The sequence below is a fragment of the Carassius gibelio genome, chromosome A16 (assembly GCF_023724105.1).
Source record: "Carassius gibelio isolate Cgi1373 ecotype wild population from Czech Republic chromosome A16, carGib1.2-hapl.c, whole genome shotgun sequence".
Taxonomy (NCBI): Eukaryota; Metazoa; Chordata; class Actinopteri; order Cypriniformes; family Cyprinidae; genus Carassius; species Carassius gibelio.
Window position 1 is genome coordinate 2,758,194 of NC_068386.1, and position 22,500 is coordinate 2,780,693.

At 36.7% G+C, this 22,500-nt stretch overlaps 1 protein-coding gene and 2 long non-coding RNA genes across 11 annotated transcripts in view; all 3 read left to right on the forward strand.

The window, feature by feature from the left end:
* LOC128031037 (DNA-binding protein SATB1-like) overlaps positions 1 to 11,430 on the forward strand; it is a 53,956-nt gene extending 42,526 nt beyond the window's left edge. For all 5 annotated transcript variants that reach the window (XM_052619239.1, XM_052619238.1, XM_052619241.1 and 2 more), the window contains 2 exons: positions 6,285 to 6,491; positions 8,795 to 11,430. In XM_052619239.1, the coding sequence (XP_052475199.1) occupies positions 6,285 to 6,491; positions 8,795 to 9,358 (771 nt within the window). In that variant the 3' untranslated portion in view covers positions 9,359 to 11,430. The remainder of the gene's footprint in view (positions 1 to 6,284; positions 6,492 to 8,794) is intronic.
* LOC128031039 (uncharacterized) overlaps positions 1 to 22,500 on the forward strand; it is a 115,659-nt gene that overhangs the window by 63,810 nt on the left and 29,349 nt on the right. The gene's annotated exons all lie outside the window — the stretch shown is intronic.
* LOC128031038 (uncharacterized) overlaps positions 15,619 to 22,500 on the forward strand; it is a 26,533-nt gene continuing 19,651 nt past the window's right edge. For all 5 annotated transcript variants that reach the window (XR_008188032.1, XR_008188034.1, XR_008188031.1 and 2 more), the window contains exons 1-3: positions 15,619 to 15,806; positions 17,704 to 17,763; positions 17,851 to 17,987. This is a non-coding gene — a long non-coding RNA (uncharacterized LOC128031038). The remainder of the gene's footprint in view (positions 15,807 to 17,703; positions 17,764 to 17,850; positions 17,988 to 22,500) is intronic.

Sequence of the window (22,500 nt, forward strand, 5' to 3'; positions counted from 1 at the left end):
AAAAGATTGTAAAATTATCAAAAATTATCCACATACTTCATTCAGAGTATTCTGATGCCATTTAATTTATTTTGCTTTATGTGTATACAGTATACACACGCTACCAAAAAAAAATTACACTCTGACCCTGCGCAATAAAACAATTAATCAAACATCATCAAACACTTCAGAAGCCTCTGCCATAAAAGTTAACGACTTGATATATTTTTGCCGTTTTAAAGCAAACTTGTGTTAATTAAGAGTGCTGTTGGAGCTGACATGTACAATTTGCAGGTTTTATACCATTTTAATCTATAATTCAATAAGATCAGGCATGATTTATATGCTTAATTACTCTCTGATATTAGCAATTAAACTCCAGCTTTGAATTAAATCTCAATCACACGCTTATAATTGATGGACTAGTGTTTTCTCATAGGTTGCTTGTGTGTCGAGGGCTCCTTGCAGGCTCTTTGTTTGAATTATGTTGTGATCAACCTCCTTGCATCATTTTGTTGACATTGTATCAAGGTCAGTTAAGCTCACATAGGAGGTCATTTCTGTGTGAAATGACCTGGCAAAATTTAGAAAAAGACAAAATTCCAAGCAAATGCGATTTGCAATTAAATACAGATTGTTTTCTGTTCACTGTTCACTTTAATCATCTGCTGAAAAGCATTTTGTTTTGTCGAATTTTTGTAAAATGATTTGCTTAAAGTGCACGATATTTACAAAATTGGACACTTTTTATATAATGCAATATTTGTTTCTCATTTTTTTTACTTCAACGTGCTCGACACTGAAGCCATAACAATGGATTAGCATCTTTATTTAAAAACAATGGAAAAGAGTGAAAAAGAAAGAATAGCTCTTTAACATCTGCCCCCTGACTGCGATTTTTAACAGGCGTCCGCACAAGTTTGTGTGTTTGTTTCATTTCTGAAATGCAGCTTAAGCATCCAAATACTTTTGGGGGTCAAAGTGTATTAAAACTTCTAGAAAGCTCACAAGGAACATATTAACTGCATCATATACATGCTGTTAAGCAGGTTTTCCTGCACATACTGTAACAACCCTTTTGTCTCTGGATACAGGTCTCTAGATAGATGGATAGACAAACAGACAGGCATTATTGACCCCGAGGGTATTTCTCATAAAAACAGCGCTATACATTTACATGTTGCAATCAAACAAGACAGGACATGTAACTCTTTAGCATTACATACATGGTGAGAAATATGAACGTGCTGAACAATAAATACTCTTACTTCAGTAAGTTTACTCTACTCTTCTTCTACAGTTAGTTTTGGTCAAATGTGCTCATACAACAGTTGAGGAGAATCTCCGCTGGTTAAAGGGAGCTCTTTCTATCGCCCCCTTGAGTTTGGAGGTTTGTTAGTGTTTTTGCGATGCATTCCCATCTTAAATATGTTTGTAGCCTGACGATGAAGTCAGTAGCAGTGTTCGCTTGACCAGATCTGTTGTGAACGCATGAGTTTCTGTGTGTTTAGAGTTCATTTGGGGCACTGGCCTCATTTTCTCTTCCTCCATGCCAAGACCATTTGAATAAATACTGGGAGCAGATCTATTTGCATAGTAAGAAATCCAAAAAGTCAGTGTATTTTTGGCCTATTTTTGATCCTTATTGTTGCAGAAGATTCACATATGCTGTGTTGGCGCATTAATATATTTTAGCCAACAGATGGACTTGACGCGCATGCAGTGGGTCCAATTTCTTCGCTCGAATATCCGCAAACCCCACACAGGTTCGCTCTTAGGGCCCCGCACGCAGACGAAAACGGGTTTGAACATACTGTATTATCTTTTGAATTGATCTGCATGACACTGTCTGCAAGAGCTGAGTCGGTGCCAGATTCAGGAGGGGCGGTAGAGCAGGAAACAATAACGCTTTGTCTGCTGAACACTACAGGCCTCTGCCTGACATCAAGATGTTTGCTTCTCGCTTTTGTTTTTACTTCAACGTGCTCGACACTGAAGCCATAACAATGGATTAGCATCTTTTTTTAAAAACAATGGAAATAGCTCTTTAACATCTGCCCCCTGACTGCGATTTTTAACAGGTTTGTGTTTTTGTTTAATAGAGGAGTTTGGGTAAACTTGCTGGCTTGTTTGAGAGCGGCATCCAACGATGTGATGACTGATAAACCAACAGCCGTGACATAGAGGGCACAGCACTGATCTGGAGACAGCCGTGACCAGCTGATCTTACATTAGATTCGATTAGATTCGATTAGAGCATCCCAAATCTTCAGTAATATGACTTGGTGTATGGAGGTATAATGTTCTTCAACCGTGGGCACTATAAATAAAAATGATAAATAAAAATATAATTAGAAATCAAAATAAAATTCAATTGAAAAAAAGAGTAATAATTTTTTATATACTGTATAATTCTGCATCAATATTGTATCAAAACAAGAAAAATCATCAGCCATGTGCACGCACATACACAAACACACACACACATATTTACTTTTTTGCTACTAAATGTTTACTATAACGTTGTTTATCACGTTCTATTTAGTTTTTTTTGTTTTAGTTTATAATGTTTTTTCCTAGTGTATACGGTATGTCTTCTTTTTTTATATATAAATAATTAAAACGTAATTTTTTCTCTTACTGAAATATATTAATATTTTTCCCCCTAATTTTATAGGTGGTATTTAGTGTAAATTGATCTGCTCATATGCTGTTTAATGCTATTACCCTCACCAAGAGTGCCGTTTAAAATAATGTTTTGCTACCAGATAAAATGTGATTGTTATTTAGGGAAAATATTGCTCTCTTAAATTGCTTCAATTTTGTTTTAGTTTGTAACTTTAATGTAGCTTCCTACTCTTCGTTATGGGTAGTTTATACCATAGCAAGCTGCCAAATACTTATCTCCAATACTAGTCTCTATAATTTCCCTCTATAATTAAGGTATTTTCTTTAACAATCACTACCCAAGTACACACTATTAGTGCATAGTAGAAGTATGCAAACTGGGATGCGTTGCAGTGATGCTGGCCGATTTGGGACTGTTGGCGACATCAAGGTCCAAGTGATTTGAGACGGGTATCAGGAGTCTGAGGCCTGGCAGAACAGGGTGAGCGGAGGGGACGATAAGGAGCAAATGAGATAATAAAAAGGTGTTGATGGTGCCATGTGACTGTGATGTGGAAAACCACAACTGTCTGGGGCTCCTGAACTCATCTGGGTCCGGACGAGGGCATAAACACCACGCTGTTCTCTCACAGTAGTGTCCTGCGTTTGTCTCATTGGCAGCTTGTGACCGCTTGGCCCTCACACACATAGACACACCGTATCCTGCTTAGCTGGGTCAATCTTACGCATGAATTCAGCCTTTGTGCACCAGAGAAATATTTTTATCAGAATGTACCACTGCTATTTATACCCCAAACGCAATGGAGGCTCTAGTGGGCCGCCTGGACCCTCTCTTCATGTACCACTTGACCCGTCCACCCGTCCACGGCCTTTATTGATGTTTGGGTAACATGATCTTATAAAGTTGAGCTATAAATGGGTGTTAATTAAATTTGTTTTAAAATTAAGATTAAGATTTAAAAAAATAATAATAATTATAAAATTGTTGTATTTAAATAAACATTTTTGTTATGTGAATTTGGCTTAAAGAAGATCAGGCATATTATTTATTCTATTTTAAATATACTATTTAATAATTTAGTATTTGTTGTGAAATGTGACCTGAATTTTTATTAAATATATATAGATTTTTTTGTTTTTTTTTTGGTGGGGGGGGGGGGGGGGGGGCACACAGTACCCATAAAAAATACTAATAATGAAATAATAAAAAAATAAAAACTATTATATATTTCTCATGTAGTGTTTCAAAAGTGATTGTAAGAGTTTCTCAATCTGTGCTTATTTTTGCCAAGACACCAAAGTCAGAAGATCTCATTGTGAGCTCAGGCATTTCTCATTCATTTCACTCCACAATTTTATGGCTCTTTCTCCTCACTGTATGTGAACTATTGACTCAATGGTAATTTTTTATTTCTCACTATGATTTTAGGAGGAACGTTGAAACATAATGTAATGAAGCGCAATTCACTTTTACCATCACTAGCCAAGCATTAGTCCATGTTAGATGTACATGATTAGTTTTCCTATCTCCATATTCTCCAATGATATGCATTATCCTTCATAGTGTTTATCAGAATTGCTGAACAAATCCCAGTAACGTTACAGTTTCCAGGCCGACTCTCTGCGAGCTCTCTCTGTTTATGGCAAGACGGTGGAAGCAATGTAATTAGACAAATACAAGTGATTTTTCAGGTCTTAAAGGCCCAAATAGCATTGCTCTGTATGGCTGTCCAATGCAAAAGTGTTTGTGTTTTTGTTCTATAATACAACAGCATTAATGTCAATACCTATGTTGACTTTTTACGGTTTGGTTGTACAACGATTGATTGATTTATTTATGTTGGTAGCTCATTCTTTGCCTCAGTGGGATTTGTTTGGTGTTTTATCCGCAGATGTTTGATTGAGGATTATTTTACGATAGAGTGCTTAATGGCTGTGATAAGGTGTGTGCGTGTTTGAACCGCGTCATGCTACAGACATCACAGCAGGAATGGGACTCAAATCCCCACGCGTGCAAATAAAACAAAATGTGACAATAAACGTGGCAGAGGAACAAGGTGAGCTGTGATGAGCTTCTCTCTGGGGCTTTACATGGTTTTTGGGAGGAGCAGGAACATGGGACAACAGAAATGCTGAGTTATCTTTGCCGTGCAGGGCTCTGGTGTGGCTCTGGCTTCTGCTCCCTGTGTGTGTGTGTGTGTGTGTGTGTGTGTGTGTGTGCTGGGTAATCCTGTAGAAATGAAAGGTGCTGCCACACACTGGCCTGGAGATTAGGGCATCACGTTTGTAAGTGTGCCAGGACTCGACTGCTGGAACACACACTAAAGCTGCTTTTTCCTCTTTTCCTTTCCTGAACTCAGATTTTTCCATACCTTATATTAGGAATAGGAATTGAAAGGAATTTAATGGTTCCAATTCCTTTTCCAGTTCCTTAACCAATCCCTTAGTACTTTTCAGGAAGAAGCTCCTCTCTCAAACTAAACAAAATCAGTGATATTTAGCTAGGGTGGCCATATGCTCTGTTCATACGGGACATGTCCCGGCCAGGATTTTAATATTGCCTAAAACATCCAGAGCAGTTTGACCAATAACATGCAGGTATTGTACATAATCGACCAATCGTGGGGCTGCGTGTGAGAAGGTGAGATCTAGAGGGAACGTTCAAAGCAATTATGCATACGTGTTTGTTCATTCGATTGACGCACAAATCCCCCAAAAAACAAAGTCTGCCACAATGCTTCATGTCAAACAAACGAACAAACACTTGAAAGCAATTCGAAAGCATAAGGAGCTGTCTGCTCTGCTCTTGAATGCTCTTGAATGAATGTTACACAACGATCAACCTGCACAGTGCAAATAGCCAAACCTGGATATTTTAGGCATAATTAAAATCCTGGCTGGGATGTGTCCCGTATGAACGGCGCATATGGCCACCCTATATTTAGCATATATACATATTTTAGTTTGTTTACAGCATTAATTGCATGAGAAGTTATTAAACTTGGTTGCTGACTCATGAATATTGATTATGCGATTATGTTCAACGTCTTCATTATGTTACAATGTTTTTATTTTGCATTGCAGCCATGCATAACTCTTGAAATTCAAAATTATATAAATGGTGTAGTGTTAAAATTGTCACTTGTTCTCTCGTATTTTATGTAATTTTCTACTACATATTCAATCAAACAATTCAGTGAATACAAAATTGAAAAAAAAAAAAGTTATGAAGATACTTTTATTCAGCAAGGATGCATTAAATTTATCAAGAGTGACAGTTAAGACTATTGAAATTTTATGGAAGAGTTCTGTTTTAAATAAATGCAGTTCTTTCGAACTTTGTATTCATGAGAGTCCTGAAATAAAAATATGCAACACTGTCGACAAAAACATGAAGCAGCACAATGATCTTCAACATTGATAATGATCAGAAATGTTTCTCGAGCAGCAAATCAGCATATCAGAATGATTTCTGAAGATCATGTGATACTGAAGACTGCAGGAATGATGCAGAAAATTCAGAAATATATTTTTTTTTTAGTGAATTGGTGAACATAATTAAACCTATTCTGAAAACATAAAAAAATCTTACCGACCCCAAATTTCACTTTAGCCTGAATTTATTGTTTAGTTGTTTCTTTTCACATCAGACGTGTCGTCTCGGTGTTCTCCTGCAGGGCTGGCTGTGTGAACTGCTGCGCTGGAAAGAGGACCCGTCCCCGGAGAACCGCACACTCTGGGAGAACCTGTCCATGATCCGCCGCTTCCTTAGTTTGTCCCAAGTGGAACGTGACGCTATATATGAGCAGGAGAGCAACGGAGGACAGCAGCACCATGTGGACAGACCTCCTCACCTGCTGCACATGCCCTCCGACCCATTACAGGTCAGTGGCACAAACACACACCATATACACTCAGAAAAAAGGTACAAAAGCAGTGGGCCGGTACCCTTTCAGAAGATACATTATTTACATCTAAAAAGTGCATATTAAAAGTGCATATTAAAGATGCATGTTAGCATCTCCGATGTACATATTAGTGCCTAAATGTGACAGTTTTTTCACCTTTTTTTATTTTTTACCATATGGTAATGCCATTTTTACCAAAAACTTGTCTAATTAAGTCTGTTTTGGAGGTGCTGTAGAACTTTTTCAAACGCTGTTAATTTTGCGCTCCGCTGCTGTGTAAGCAGAACAGTCATTAGCAACATCATTTGTCTGCATCTAGATATTAAGGACAGCTAGCTATTTGAATAAATTCATCAATATTCTGAATCCATATTTAATCACAAAATCCCACAGTTCTTGTGGTTACAGCTGTGTGTTTGATCAGATATTATTTTGTTTACTCGCAAGCATATGGTCATTCCAAGAAAAAAGCATGAGGGGAAGAAAAACATTTATTCACTTCCATTTTCACCACTTAAGGCAATGAGATGTGTGCATGAGTGCTGGAGGTTTAGAGATCTCAGATGTCGACTAAAACATTTGACTACACTTCACGATAAGGATTTGTTAGTTAACATTAGTTAACTACAGTAGTTGGCATTAAACACACACAAAAAAATGACATACTCCTACAGCAAGTTAGTTCATGATCATTTCAACATTTACAACAACAACAAAAAAAATGGTGTAGGAATTTTCACTCAGAAATTGCTGACAAATTCCACAAATTATGGATATGGCAAGAAACAATGAATTAAACATTGAATACTGAAAGATTCTATTGTAAAACATACTCAAATATTATTATAATTTTTTTTTTTTTACAACTTAAAACATAGTGAGTTTTACCACGGTTAAAAAGATTATGCACACAGTGTGAAGCTAATTCCATAGACTTGCATTGAAAGAGGGACCTCAACCTCATAATAACATTGTTACTAGAACTTTTGCATGAGCAAACACTTATTTTTTCTTCACTATTTGTTTCAAAATGTAAAATTGAATTTCAGATTTAACACGTCAGATTTTGACCTTGATGCACAGAAATGTTGCTGGACAACATGCTCAAGTACCATTTATTTCTGCCCATTGTATTCCAGTGTCTTTGATATGTTATCAGGAGACTGAAATATTTATAAAAAATGGTAACAAGCATTCCCGTTCCTCTTGGGAATGTCCCAGGAAAAGCAGTCTGTATGGTGTATGGAAAACAGCAGCAGTCGGTCACAATGGCCTAAACTTGCAAACAATGGTGCATTTCAGAGCAAATGTGTCATATGTTTACACCGTGGCCTAAACACAGACAGCGATAACACTCACACTTCACTCGCAGTTCTCGCGCAATGAGATCTCGCCACATATTGAATCTGTATTTACTGTGTTAAACAACAGCTTTTGAATAGAGCTTGATAAGGAATCAACAGACCGGCGCTTTTATGTGAATATTCTGATGAAAGAGTTCACATTCTTGTTAACAGCAGAGCATTAAAGGAAACAGGTAAAGCTATAAAATCCCCACATCTGATTGCTAGAAGTGGGCAACATTACCAAAGTCATATATTATAATGGTAATATATCACAAAGTAGTTATTTTCATATATAGCATGGTAATATATCACAAAGTAGTTATTTTTTCTGAAAAATCAACTAAAAAATATATTTTTCATCTCGCCGTCTCTCACACTAACATTTATTATTTTGGATTTTATTCAATTTAATTTAGTTTCATTTTATTATTTTAGGAACTTGATGCAAAAACAAAAAAAAAAACACTCGAGTTCAAAACAAGACTGAGAAGAGTAACTTTCATTCAAAAAGAGTGATACTTATTCCAAACTTGTAAATCAATTAACTTGTTTTCATTTTTTCAAACAAATAAATCAAATAAATCCTAATAAAGTCTAACATTAGTGCCAAAATCTCAAATGAATAAAACATAATCTAAAAATAGCTCATTAAAATAAAATAAAAAAGTATACTTCAACTTCAACTTGGTTGGACACTAAAAAGGTAAAAAAAAAAATATTGGACTTAATCCAATATATGAAATTATTCCATACAAATAAATAAGTGCATATAGTTGCGAAACTTTAATATAATCATTGGGCACTTGAGTTCAGATAAATTCAGAACTGTTGTCAAATAGCTTAAGTGGTTGGATACGTATTATAAGTATTTTAACAGAAAACTTCACTTGAGTTTGACATGTAACGTGTTTGTCTGTCTCTCGTCCCTCTCAGACTCATCAACAGCCTTCCTCTCAGCTCCAAGCGCCGCTGCCCCTGTCGCACCCCTCACACCCTCCTCTGTCCCAGCAGCCCCTGCAGCAGCAACAGCAGCAGACGGGACCACGGCTGCCCCCGCGGCAGCCCTCCATGGCTTCGCCCGCCGAGATCGAGGACGAGAGCCGCTGCAAGAGCCGCCAAGGCAACCGCATCTCCATGGAGGCGCTAGGCATCCTCCAGAGCTTCATTCAGGACGTGGGCCTGTATCCGGACGAGGAGGCCATCCACACACTCTCAGCACAGCTGGACCTGCCCAAACACACCATCATCAAGTTCTTCCAGAACCAGCGCTTCTACATCAACCACGCCGGCAAGCTGAAAGAGCCACCCCTGGGCTTCACCTCCAACCACAATAAGGACGAGGGCCTGACGGACTTCAAGGAGAGGGAGCTACTGACCGAGCTGGACGAGAGCGTGCAGACCAACAGCACAATGTTCTCCATTAAAATGGAAGAGCACCTGGTGCCTGAAACGCACACCATTGGACAGGCCCAAACTGAGCAGGAGGCGAAAGAGTAACGGACGGCTTGCTTTAGCTTAGAATCGTATCCTCGTTCACTCCTGCCAGTGTTCCATGAACGAAACTAAAAGACTTTTAACACAAGACTGAATAATACAGAGATGATGAACTTTCACTGTTTTGTAAAGCGTAGATTATTTCACTGTAGAGACTCGTGCATCATTTCAGTAATCTGCACAACCAAACACAATGTAAAAAGAAATCCTAAAGGAGTAGTTCACTCCTAAATGAAAATCTTTGTCGAAACTGTTGTTTCCTTTCAAGTGAATGGTAACGTGGGCAGTCAAGCTCCAAAATGCACAAAAGCATCATATATGAAGTTTTAACAAAGTCATTTTATGGGGTAGTAAATGATTTGTTTCCCCGTTTAAATCAACTAAAACATTTTTTTTTTTCATCTCTCTTTAATATTTTATTTTATTTAATCAGCCTAATGGACTCAAACCAATAGAATTAGTTAAATTATTCAAAACAAAAATCAAGTCTGACATCAGTGCAAAAAGTGTGAAATTATTAAACACTTGAGTTCGAAACAAAATACTGTAGATGTGTTAGAGGTGAGCGACATGACCAAAATCATATATTGTAGTATGAGGAATTTTATTTCACGTTAACAGTACAAGCATGTTAGTTGCGAAAAAAAAAAAAAAATTATATATATATATATATATACACTTATATAATTTCTCTCACTTCTCTCATTATCTTCATTTATTATCATTTTTATATTTATTTTTTATTCTAAAGGACTAAGACCAATAGGACTAATCATTCATAAATATATCATGGTATGAGTAATTTTATATCATGTTTAACAGTATAAATAATACAAATTGGTTATCTGAACTGCACTGATGGCCCCAGTTCTCATTCACTTTTATATTAAAGAGTAGTTGGATATTTTAGAAGTCACTTTCTGACAGAATTTTCATGTTTGCCTGAACTATTCCTTTAAGAGAACAGTATGTTGCTGTGGATATTTGCTGACTGCACTTGTTGTCTGTTGTTTTTACACTGATTTAAAAAAAAAAAAAAGTAAAGTGAACGGAGTTTTGATAGACATTGATGTTTACGTATGTGATGTTAACTGGATTTTTAAGAAAAAAAAAATGCATGTAATTGGAGAAGAGGGGTAGACAAAGGCCTTAATGATGAGGTACTGAGTCGAGCACTGCTGGCTAATGAGTTATTCTCTTTGAAATAAAAAGGATGGCTCAGTCTCTGGATCCCTACGACCTGCAGGTAAACCAGGGGAAAACAGCTCACTCTTATTATTTGGTTTGAAGAAATATAAATATATATATAGAGAGAGAGATCTATATTAATTGTAAAAAAAGTATACAGTCTTAAAGAAACTATGCCAACAAATGCCTTGTACTATATGGCACTGCCGATGTTAGATTATTTTGCAAACTTTGGTCACTGTAAAATCCTGGATTTCCACAGTTTCAAATGTGAATCACAAGCATCATCCTGCATTATTTATTTTGCGTTCTGATGTAATTACGTCTCGGGAACATTTCCGTCACACGGCGCTTTTCGTTTTACTGATCTTTTTCTATTTATAAATGTAATTTTGATGGGCAGTAAAATCAGAAGTGTCTTAATGTTTTAAATGGAAAATGTGCTTTAACGGTTGCCTAAAAAAAGTGCTGTATGTCAAGCAACTCATGCTACGAGCTTCACAATTCATCTTGTATGCAATTTTTACTATCATGCAAATAATCTTAGGTAAATGACTAACCTATAGAGACCACCTTAGAGAGAAAAACATATGCAATTTGTGTGAAATCGATGTTTGCAATGTGTCTTCCTTTGGTTAACGATTCAATTCAAAGCTATTCCTGTATAAATATGATGTATAAAAAAGTGTTTCTTTTTTTATGAGTTTATTGCAATGAGAACACCAGTTATTTTGTTACGACTGACTGTTTTATAAGTGTTTCTCAGTTTCTTTATGCAGAAATGTTCTAACTAGGAGTGGTTACTGATTGTTAATGACACAATTAAACTGTTTGTATTGTACTCTGAATCTTTGAGTTAATGTGCATTAAAGAATATCCACAGCGCAGGCCGAGTCAGAAGAGCACTTCTTCTATGAGGAATAAGCTCCCAGGCTGAAGGTGGGATGAAGTCGTATTAGAAGTGTGTTTAAGGGTAAATAGAGGCAGGTGTTAAGGCCCTGTTAATGAGTCGATCTGCAGGGATTGGAGGTGTAAAGCTGAGAAGGTGCTTTGACATCCCGATGAACTCCAGGTGAAGCTCTAAGAAGCGTATGGAAATCTGGCTCGCCCATATGGAGGTAAATCATCGGTGACCTCTGTGATCACAGATTGCCTGAAAACATCACTGTGTTGTTTGCATGCATTTTTAGAGATGATAGGAGGAAAAATAGCATGCTTTGTTTACTCAGACTTCAGGATGAGGGTAGGTTTAAATGGAAATAGCTCTAAACAATTCAACATACAGTACAGTAAATGACTTGTTTTTCTTAAAATAATCTGTATAGACAAATACATGTGTCAGGAGATGAAGGGGAGTATGTAAATAAATTATATATGAAACACGAAAAGAAAAAAACTATTTTGCAGTTAAACCGTATTACCGTTTGTTGTGGAACTCACAGAAGTCCATTATTACTGCAAGCTTATTTTCTTTTAAAGTATGTGAAGTTAAATATTTTAATGTGTACTGTCTAATAGCAGGTATCAAATTTCATGGAAATTTGTAATAAAATTCTTTACTCTATAGAGGCCCTTGACTGAAATGTGTTCCACTGACAGAAAAGCTTCTCCTGTTTGTTTTTAGATCATTACATTTTCACTCTGAAGTAAATCTGATCAGATTACTTGAATGTTCTTAATATACTATATATACTACAAAATTGAAAAAACATTTTCACTAACGACCCTTTAAAAACCACCAATGTTCGTCCCATTCTTAAGAATCTTAATCTTAAAATCTAGAAATCTAGAAACAAAAACTGCTATGTCCTGGGGTTACTGTAATTAAACTAAAATTGTTGAAAATATATATATTTGAAATAGAAATGCAAAGTATTAAAAAAAAAAACTATAGACATTATAAAAAAAAGGGGGGGGGGGTTGAATTACTAAAACACATAAAAATACAACCCAATTCAAAAACTGCCATGTCCTCTTTTATTAGATTTCACAACTTTATATTAGGTGGTCCACAATAATAGACATCTTGGCATTCACATGCAGGAATTTAGCATAAGTATATACAGTAGGCTATACATGCTACTGTACATACAGCAGAAAGAGCAGCATGTTAGGATGCTTTTCTGATCATAGCCATGCTTTGAGAATACTCAACTCAATATTTTACCTGGAGAATAAATGAAGACTCAACAGGTTGACACAATAATAGCAGGTTTTGGCTTATAGTGGGAGTGTGCAACAATTACCCATCAGCCCCTGGGACTTCTCAGTAAATCAAACAGGAAATGCAGCAGAAACACTAATAAACATATTATGATGTGAGCTTTATTGGAACTGCTGTGAAAATAAGTTCTCTGTCTTGTAGCTCTGTTCACTAACTTTTCTTTCTATAGAGATGGAGGCCACAGAAGGTGTGATATTGGGTCAATGCTGAGTTCATGTTGCCCATGTACTTTCTTAACATGTTTCTGGTCTTTTTGTAAAGAATTCAGCAGTGCATTGCTGTGTAATGTCTACATTGCCTAAGTGAAATCTGACATTTGGCACATTCTATAAATGACTCGAATGCACAGGAAACTCAACTCACAATTGCTTTCAATATTACACACTGAAAGGCTATATATAGTTAGACTGAACTATTTTTAACTACACTTTTAGGCCATCTGATAAGGACTTTTTTTTCATCACAGTGCATTCTGGGATTATGTTAACTCCTAAAGGAACATTCGTACTATGTTTATAGTTTAAGGCCAGTGATTTCTGACAACATGAGTGACAGAAGGCATTGGCTGAAGCAAGAAAAAATTTAGCTTAGCATTGCTCTCTTTCTTTCTTTCTTTCTCTAGTTTTTTTTTTGTATGTGTGTATGCGCATGTATGCCATGTTTGCTTCAAATAACTTAAAAGGGTATATACATTTTTTCACAACATGAACAAAAAGAACCATGTTTATTATTATTTTTGTAGCCTATTTATATGCAGCTACAAATGCAATAACCAATGGTTTATCTGCTGCTACTGTAGGTGACAACAATTCATGACAACAATATCAATACTTCATGTTGAGCATATAAAGCCTACTGATAAATGACACCGTCAACAGTATTGACAGCAAAATAGACTATGTTTGACAGGTGCAATATTTGAAAATCAAAAATTATACATTTAGTTTTTAAATTACATTTATATCTGAAAATATGTCAGAGTTCGGAGCGGGTTCGCGAATCATTGGAGTCAGTTCGGGAGTTCGGAGTGGGATCGCGAATCATTTGAGTCAGTTTGGGGATCGCGAATCATTTGAATCAGTTCGGGAGTTCGTAGCGGGATCGCGAATCATTTGAGTCAGTTTGGGAGTTTGGAGCAGGATTGCAAATCATTTGAGACAGTTCGGGAGTTCGGAGCGGGTTCGCGAATCATTTGAGTCAGTTTGGGGATCGCAAATCATTTGAATCAGTTCGGGAGTTCGGAGCGGCTTCGCGGATCATTTGAATCAATTTGAGAGTTCGGAGCGGGTTCGCGAATCATTTGAGTCAGTTCAGGAGTTCGGAGCGGGATCGCGAATCATTTGAATCAATTCGAGTGTTTGTAGCAGGTTCGCGAATCATTTGAATCAGTTCGGGCGTTCGTAGCGGGTTCGCGAATCATTTGAGTCAGTTCGGGAGTTCGTAGTGGGATCGCTAATCATTTGAGTCAGTTTGGGGATCGCGCATCATTTGAATCAGTTCAGGAGTTCATAGCGGGATCGCGAATCATTTGAGTCAGTTATGGGGATCGCGAATCATTTGAGTGAGTTCGGGAGTTCGGAGCGGGTTCGCGAATCATTTGAGTCAGTTTGGGGATCACAAAACATTTGAATCAGTTCGGGAGTTCGGAGCGGCTTCGCGGATCATTTGAATCAATTCGACAGTTCGGAGCGGGTTGGCGAATCATTTGAGTCAGTTCAGGAGTTCGTAGCGGGATCGCGAATCATTTGAGTCAGTTCGGGTGTTCAAAGCGGGTTCGCGAATCAGGAATAAGGAAAGATTCATGCTCGTAAATTTTCAAATTGGGCATAACCTTTAATTCGTTGCTGCCGACTGGGGTTGGCCTTTATTTGTTTGTCACTTGGACAGGGTTACTTAAGAAAAAAAAATGTTTATTATATGTAATTCAGTAGCACAGTGGTAGAACATTGTGTTAGCAGTGCAAAAGGTTGTGGGTTCAATTCCCAGAGAACACATGTTAGATAAAAAAAAACTTATAGCCTGAATGCACTGTAAGTTGCTTTGGATAAAAGTGTCTGCATAAATGTAATTGTTTGTAACATCTGTAATATAAACCATTTTCTCATCCAATATTTAACCTGACTATATATATATATATATATATATATATATATATATATATATTCTTTTGGAGAGGGCAATGCAGGGCCTCCTCAGAGAAAGCAGCCCTGGTTTGTACGTGTTGCTCTTGTAAATAGGAGAGATGTGTTGAAAAATCGAACAGCAGTGGCTCTCAGCACAGCTGGATGGCCTGATAAAATTGTAAGAGCCATTCAGTCCAAACAGCCTGATAGATTCAAAGCTAACACGGCTCCTCTGAGCAGACATCTGAAGAGGCAAGAGGGCAGAGGAAGGCTGGACTCAAAATTTTACTCAGTAGCCAGAATCTGAGAGCTCACCTGCCATGGGTTAAATACTCCGAAACTGCACACGAGATGCAAACTGCTTGTATATATATATTTTTTTGCAGCATGTATACTGTGCAAACATTTTTTTCATGCTAAAGGGTTCAGATGACATACTACTTTTGTCAAAATGTACAACCAATACTGCTATTTGTCATCTTTTGTTTGCCCCCGGCTTGTTCCAACATCGTTTTCTTTGTAACCTGAAAAACTAAGTATTGTTTCACATGCTACTATTCAAAATTACTAGACAGCACAGAACATAGTAGGCAGTGTGCTAGAATTCCATTCTGAATGCAGCCGAGGAGTGTAACGTTAATGAGATGCAGGTGGGCTTGGGAGGTCCAATCAGATTTAGGTCTGTGGCCTGATGACTAATTAGATCTGTAGTCTCTTGATCAGTTACTTCCAAGCCTGTGGTCTCTGCACTGAACGAGCATTGCTCAGCTCAATTAACCCACCCCAAACTCGGTGCATTACAAAAATAATCTAATTTAATGGTGTAATTGTGCAGCAAGGCACCATTTTACCCCGCTGTAAACCTATGCAATATATTCAAACCTGAACAAAGCACTGATGACCCTCTACAAAGCAGGTCGGTTGAGATCAAGATATCATCATGCTCAATATTTATCAGCGACGATCTCAAACACCTCCACTTTGCGGCTAAATTGAGATGTTGCCAAGCAACCGCATGGTATAGTGCCAGGAGCGCAGCTTTACAGCGTCCCCAGTTGTCTCTTATCTCTTAGAAACACTAGACTGTCTGTCTTTTTCTGTAGAACAAGTTTAAAGGTGTTGCACAAAACAAGCAAATGCATACTGCGATGCGTTCCGATGGTACAAGTTTACATAATAGTATATAATTGCTGTTTCTGTGTGTGCAAATAGTGGTTTGCTAAGGCCAGCATTATTTTTTTACTATTGCTTAACACTGTAAAAAAAAAATAAAAAAAAAATAAGAGAGAGATCTATATCTTTTTTTAAATTTGTAAAATAAGTATTATTGGAGTATTTTGCACAAAAAATAAATAAACAAATAAAATAAAAGATACATTTCAGTCTTTCTTTTTCAAACTTTCACCCTTTATTTAATGTGTTTCCTAAAATTTGACCACTTTTCTCAATGTAGGCTATATGCAAGATTAGGGGTTTGTTGAAGTATTAAACTGATGCTCAACTTCTAAACAAACCATTCTAAATGATTAGATTTAGCAATTTGGTCACTACAAAAATACTTAGCCGTATTTATATTTTAAGCTATATTTTGACTTGGGCCAGTAGGCAAACACCTAACAACCATTCAGAGCACCCTAGCAACCACAGCTAAATGTTAAAATATACCGTTGTGACCCGTTTTTTGAAATGGCATGAATGAATCATTTGAGTAAATATCTACTTTAGTGTGTTTTCATTTGTAAATTGTAAAAAAAAAAAAAAAAAAAACTTATTGATCAATGTGGAAGCAAGCAAACAAGAGCTTTCTTTTAAAATATGAATGTTTTTGCCTCAAAAAAACATAGACCCACAAAGGAAGATTTTAGGCCGAATTGGACCATGTAGCAATGTGCTAACACAGGAACAGCCTGGACGTGTTTTGAATAGACAAGCTCTACATATTTTCTTAAATAACTACTTTAGTGTTTTTTTTGTGTCATAAATTCAGTCATTTTGCAAATTTAGTGTGCATTTTAGGAGCTGACAAGCAGACAACAAGGTAATCTTTTGGAGTTTTCTTTAAAAAGTATTTTTGTCTGGTGAAAAATAAAAAGTTTAAATCTCATAGACACACAAGGGGAGATTTAAGCTACATTTTGACGTTTGTCAAAAGGCAACCACCTAGAAACCATGTAGCAAAGTGCTAAAAACAACCCGATCTCACGGAAATCCATACATATTTTACAAGGTGGCTTATTCGTACGAATTCGTACGATCACACTCGTACAATTTCATACGATTGTTGCCAAATCGTACGTATTTTACGAGTTGCACAATTCATATGAATTTGTACGAATGACCTACACCTAACCCCTCCCCTAAACCTAACCGTTTGACAAATCGTATAAAGTCGTACGAGTGAGGTCGTACAAATTCGTACGAATAAGCCACCTCGTAAAATACTTAAGAATTGGTTGTGAGATAGCGTTGGCTAAAAATGCTTCATATAACAGCAACACCCTGGCATTGTGACACGTTTTTAAAGGAAAGCATGACATTTTCGTAAAGACTGTATCTACTTCAGTGTGTTTTATGTAAATTCCAAAAACATTTTAAGTTCAGTGAGCATTAAGTTAACTTTTTGGATTTTTGACCTGGCAAACAATAACATTTTACAAGGGGAGGTTTAAGCCCTGTTTTGACTTGGGTCATTACTGATAAAATATAATGCAATATAATGAATATTGCGAGCAGACCTGACAAATTAACTTTTTGGAGTTTTCTTAAAAAATATTAAGATTCCACAATCTTATGCTATTTTTTTCCCCCTGCAGGAATGGTTCAGGCGGGGTAAAATACTCTGAACAACACAACCATAGCCATTTACTCACTAGGTGTCCACTTATTCATTTTCAGGAAATTTAGCTGAAGTGGCCTCTTATTATCTGAAGTACTAATTGAACCTATTTTCCTTTTCGAAGCCTGTCTACCTGCATTCATTTTAAAGCAATAACTCGAGGATGAGCAACACCACTCACATTGATGGCTCCACTTATGCAGTGACCAAAACAGCAGCACCTCCCTGCAGTTCATCTCCACGTTATGCAATTCAATCACGGTCAGTACGGTTCTTACCTGCGGTTTTCTTGCAAACTGTGTTGAGTTTCTTATAGGCTGTGAGTCATAATGCACAGATCTAAATTGACATCAAGAAGGTCTTAAAAAAAAAAAAAAGTGTAAATAATGTGTTGTCTCTGTAATGCATTGTAACTTGGTGTTCATGCTTGACTTAAAATTATAAGTTTAGTATTAATAAGTTAGCTATTTAAGTAATCTCAACCAATTTTAAGTTGTAAATCTAATTGCAGCAGCTTTTTTTTTTTCAGTTCTGGAAAAGTATAATTATTATTTCTTTTAGCCAGTAAAAGGGCATAACAATTTCAATATTGCATTTGGTTGCATCTTGTTTAATGTAAAATCGGTGTCCTCAAACAAAACCAGTGGGTTAATGGATTCCATTTCACTCTGTTACTCGAAAACCCAAATGGTGTTGTTCTCTGATCGTGAGTGAAATGTGTTTTATAGTTGTCTGAAATCCTTTTAACAATGATTAATTTAACAAAGATTTTCAGAGGTGTTTGTGGTATGGTATAACAACTAAGCGGCTAAGCCGCTAACATTTAAGCCTGAAAGTCCTTTGCTGGACACTTCAAGTTGGGCTTCTCACACCTGTTAATAATTTCCACCTAGATCTACTTTAGCCAAACCGAGACCAAGCCTTGCCACAAAACAGTACGTCACTAGACCAACCGTACATACACACTAAACTTACACCTAGCTAGCCATCATGAAGGGGAAAAAATAAAGATAAAACCCAGAAAAAAATGGTTTTAAGTGTTTGAATGGATGGAACAGCTGTGGAGGGATGAATAACTCGTTAGCTCTGTGCATTTTAAACCATTATACCCGCACCTCTCACCTAGCGTCATTTGCAAAAAGGACAGGATTGAGGTGCTAATTAACGTGATAAAGAGTTGAGCAAATCTGATGGTGGCGCTGGATTTTGGAGGGAAAAAATAACATCCATTACATCTGTATTCTCCAACACTCTGAAAGGTGTGACTTTCATGTTTAATTAATTAAACGTTCTCTTTAACTGTATCTTTACAAATACAAGCCAGTTAGAAATGGAGGAGAAATGTTTGTGACTAATTAATGGTTGATTTCAGGGGGAAAAGTCTAAAACTGGGAACAGATTTAACTTGCAACAGTAGTCTCACACCTGGATTTTCACAGCACTAAATGCTGATTAGCAGGAAAATGAACCATGGTGTGGTGCAGTTAAAGTGAAGCATCACCTCTCAACGCTTTAACGGAGATGAATAGGGCTAATTCAGCAGCTATGGGTGGGGCTGTCGCATTAATTGAACACAGGCGAAACTCCAAAGGAACACATCTCTGTTTTGTGGCTGATTTACCTCGGTTTGTTTGAAGCTCACTTTTAAATAATTACTCCTCCAGTGGTTTTGCTCCTGCTTAAGAGTTATTACAAAGTAAAAGTCCCTTCCCTACATTTATTAAAAACATTTTAAACTCTGTGTTTATCACTACTGTCATGTAAGCATTTCCTTGCAATAGCTAATGACCAGTCGATGGAAAGAAATGCCACAGATTTTTACCTGTTAACCTGCACCCCCCATTTTGGGACTCACAGCTGAAGGTGCTCTACCTAACTTAAAATTGCAACAGTTCTTGACTTCAGTGTGGTATACACACAATTTAGGTCACTTTGGAAAGAAGACACGTTGGGCTTTACTATCCATCATCCAGAGTTGATAATGCTCAAAAAGATAATATAGACACTGAAGTCTCTGTTTTCATATAAAAATACATGAAATCATTCCTAGAGCAATCCAGAAAAGTAATGGGTTGAACGTCACCTGTGTCGTGAGTTTCTATTTCAAATCTGAAGCAGATGCCATGAAAAATTTGATTCCTGCAACCATTTTTCTAAACCAATGTCTGCATAGTTTTTCAATTATAAAACAATAGAGCCAGTCTTAGACATTGTATTAGTGATTTATTTGAGCACTAGAAAAATATAAGAATTTATTGAGTAATAACTAAAACAAAAGATTTAACCATGTATGCCAATTACAGTACATCCTGAGATTGCTAGTAATACAGCATTCACACTGATAGATGCTCAAACAGTCAGTATTCATGCTGATGGCCGATTATACAAGGGAAGTTGTGTCCTAATGCTTAGTGAGTCGGACTCGCAATTGAAGGGTTGTGAGTTCGAGTCTCGGGCCGGCAGGAATTGTAGGTGGGGGGAGTGCATGTACAGTGCTCTCTCCATCCTCAGTACCACGACTTAGGTGCTCTTGAGCAAGGCACTGAACCCCCAACTGCTCCATGGGCACTGCAGCAGAAATGGCTGCCCACTGCTATGTGTGTGTGTGTGTGTGTGTGTGTGTGTGTGTGCGTGCGTGCGTGTGTGTGCGTGCGTGCGTGTGTGTGTGTGTGTGTGTGTGTGTGCATTTTGGATGGGTTAAAAGCAGACCACGAATTCTGAGTATGGGTCAGCTTATTAATCTATATATTTGTGAAATTCAGATGATAAACTGAGAAATGAACTAGCATACATTATTTAATTATGCCTTATTAGTAAGACTTGACATTTGCAACTTAAATAGATTAATTAGAATATGGCAACTAAACATGGTCTTAATTCTAAGATTTGTCCAGTATTGTCGATTCAGATCCAGGAAAGTAGAACAACCTTTGTATTACCTTTATACTTAATGATGTTACTTAAATGAAAATTTGCTTAAGAATAGGTCTGGACAATATATCTCAAACTATTTGTCAGTGATGGAATTCTATGTGTTTTTTTTATATTTTTATTTGAACAAAATGTCCATTGTAGCCTATCAGAAATCAAATACTTTATGCAAGAATGGAACAGAAAAGTGTAGTAAAAATTTTCACAATAAATGTCTTACAGAGTCAAATGATTTGGAACTAGCATGACTAGCTCTTTAGAAAACAAAAGTTGATTACAATTATGTCAGGTTCACATAGTTTCATTTTATATAGCCAGAAAATGACTGTTATCAGTTATTTTTGAGTAGCTGGGATATGTATTTATAGGGTGTGATATATAAAGCTTGCTTTACCAGAATCTCTTTACTAATTTGAGCACAACACATGTTGATGTGCTTTGACTTGGTCACAGGAAATTTTCTTTTTTGATGTATGTGTCAGTTTATATCCATCGTCACCCAATAGTTTATACACAGCACATAGACTGACAGAACAAAAGCCCAGAGTCATTAAATGCCACAACACACACATCAGTCTCTCATACCACTGAATTGTTAAATGATGCTGTACAACATCATCGTTTCCCTAACTAGACAGCTCCACAATTCATCCGGAGTGCATTTCTTCTCTTATCGGGAGCTGCGCTTTTCAGACACGTCATTTCCGAGTAATTCACACATGCTGAAACTCGTCTGAAAAGAGCAGAGTGACACCATCATCTGAGACAGGATATGCTCTAATAATAAAAGTCTGTCAGAGAAACTCACAGTATTGAGTACAAAACGAGATTTCTGCATGGCCATAAAAATGCCCTTTGTCCCTCTGCGTTTCCCACAATTCAACCCGAGCAAAATGATCATTCTCTTGGGAACGGTGTCTGTCGTGCTTTTTTTAAGTACTGTGTGTTAAAGTCAATGAACTCTGAAAATAATGCAATCATACTTTCCAGACGAATTATATATCATCTGCACAGACTTAGTTGTGTTTTAACATCTTTCAAAATGTTAGGTAGTTGATGTAAAAAACTTATGGGGAGTTGACGTGCTGTGGTGTGACAAGCAGAACTATTTTTAAACAGCATTTCGCTAATTCTTTCATAAATGCATGTCTATTTATGCACTCATTAATTAAGAAAACAAAAACAATTGAAGTGCTGTCTTAATCAGTATTTTCTTGTTTCCCAGTCAAAACATATAAATGTCCTAAATATCAAATTAAGTACAAACTTAATTTAGTTTTTCTCTTCAGAGAATATATCTTAAGTTTATTTGTCCTACCACACTGGCAAATTTTGTCTTGATTCATGTATAAACCTCACTTGGTTCTGTTAGATTTATGCATAAAACCAGAATAAAAACCATTGCCAGTGGGGATATTAAAATAAACATAATACCAAATATGTTCTCTGATATATATATATATATATATATATATATATATATACACAAGTTTTAAAGTCTTATGCAATTTTGCCTTATCTTGTTTCAAGGATGTTTGAGTGGAAACATGGGAAGAATGCCTGTTTTAGAAAGTTTTTCTGTATATTAAAAGCAAAAGGGTGTTTAAACCAGATCTAAAGATATACACCTTTCCTTATAGAGTCATATAAACTTGAAATATGTCTGTGAACTTTTCAACATTAATATGCACCATGTAAACCCGTACAATTGGATTCATTTTTCAAGTGCATGTTTAAATCACACCATGCACTTCTTCTAGAAGCGTACATTTCAAGTCTGAGAACTGGTGCTATCATCATAATGAACGCTATCTGTTAAACAGGGCTGTCCCGGCCAAGCAAA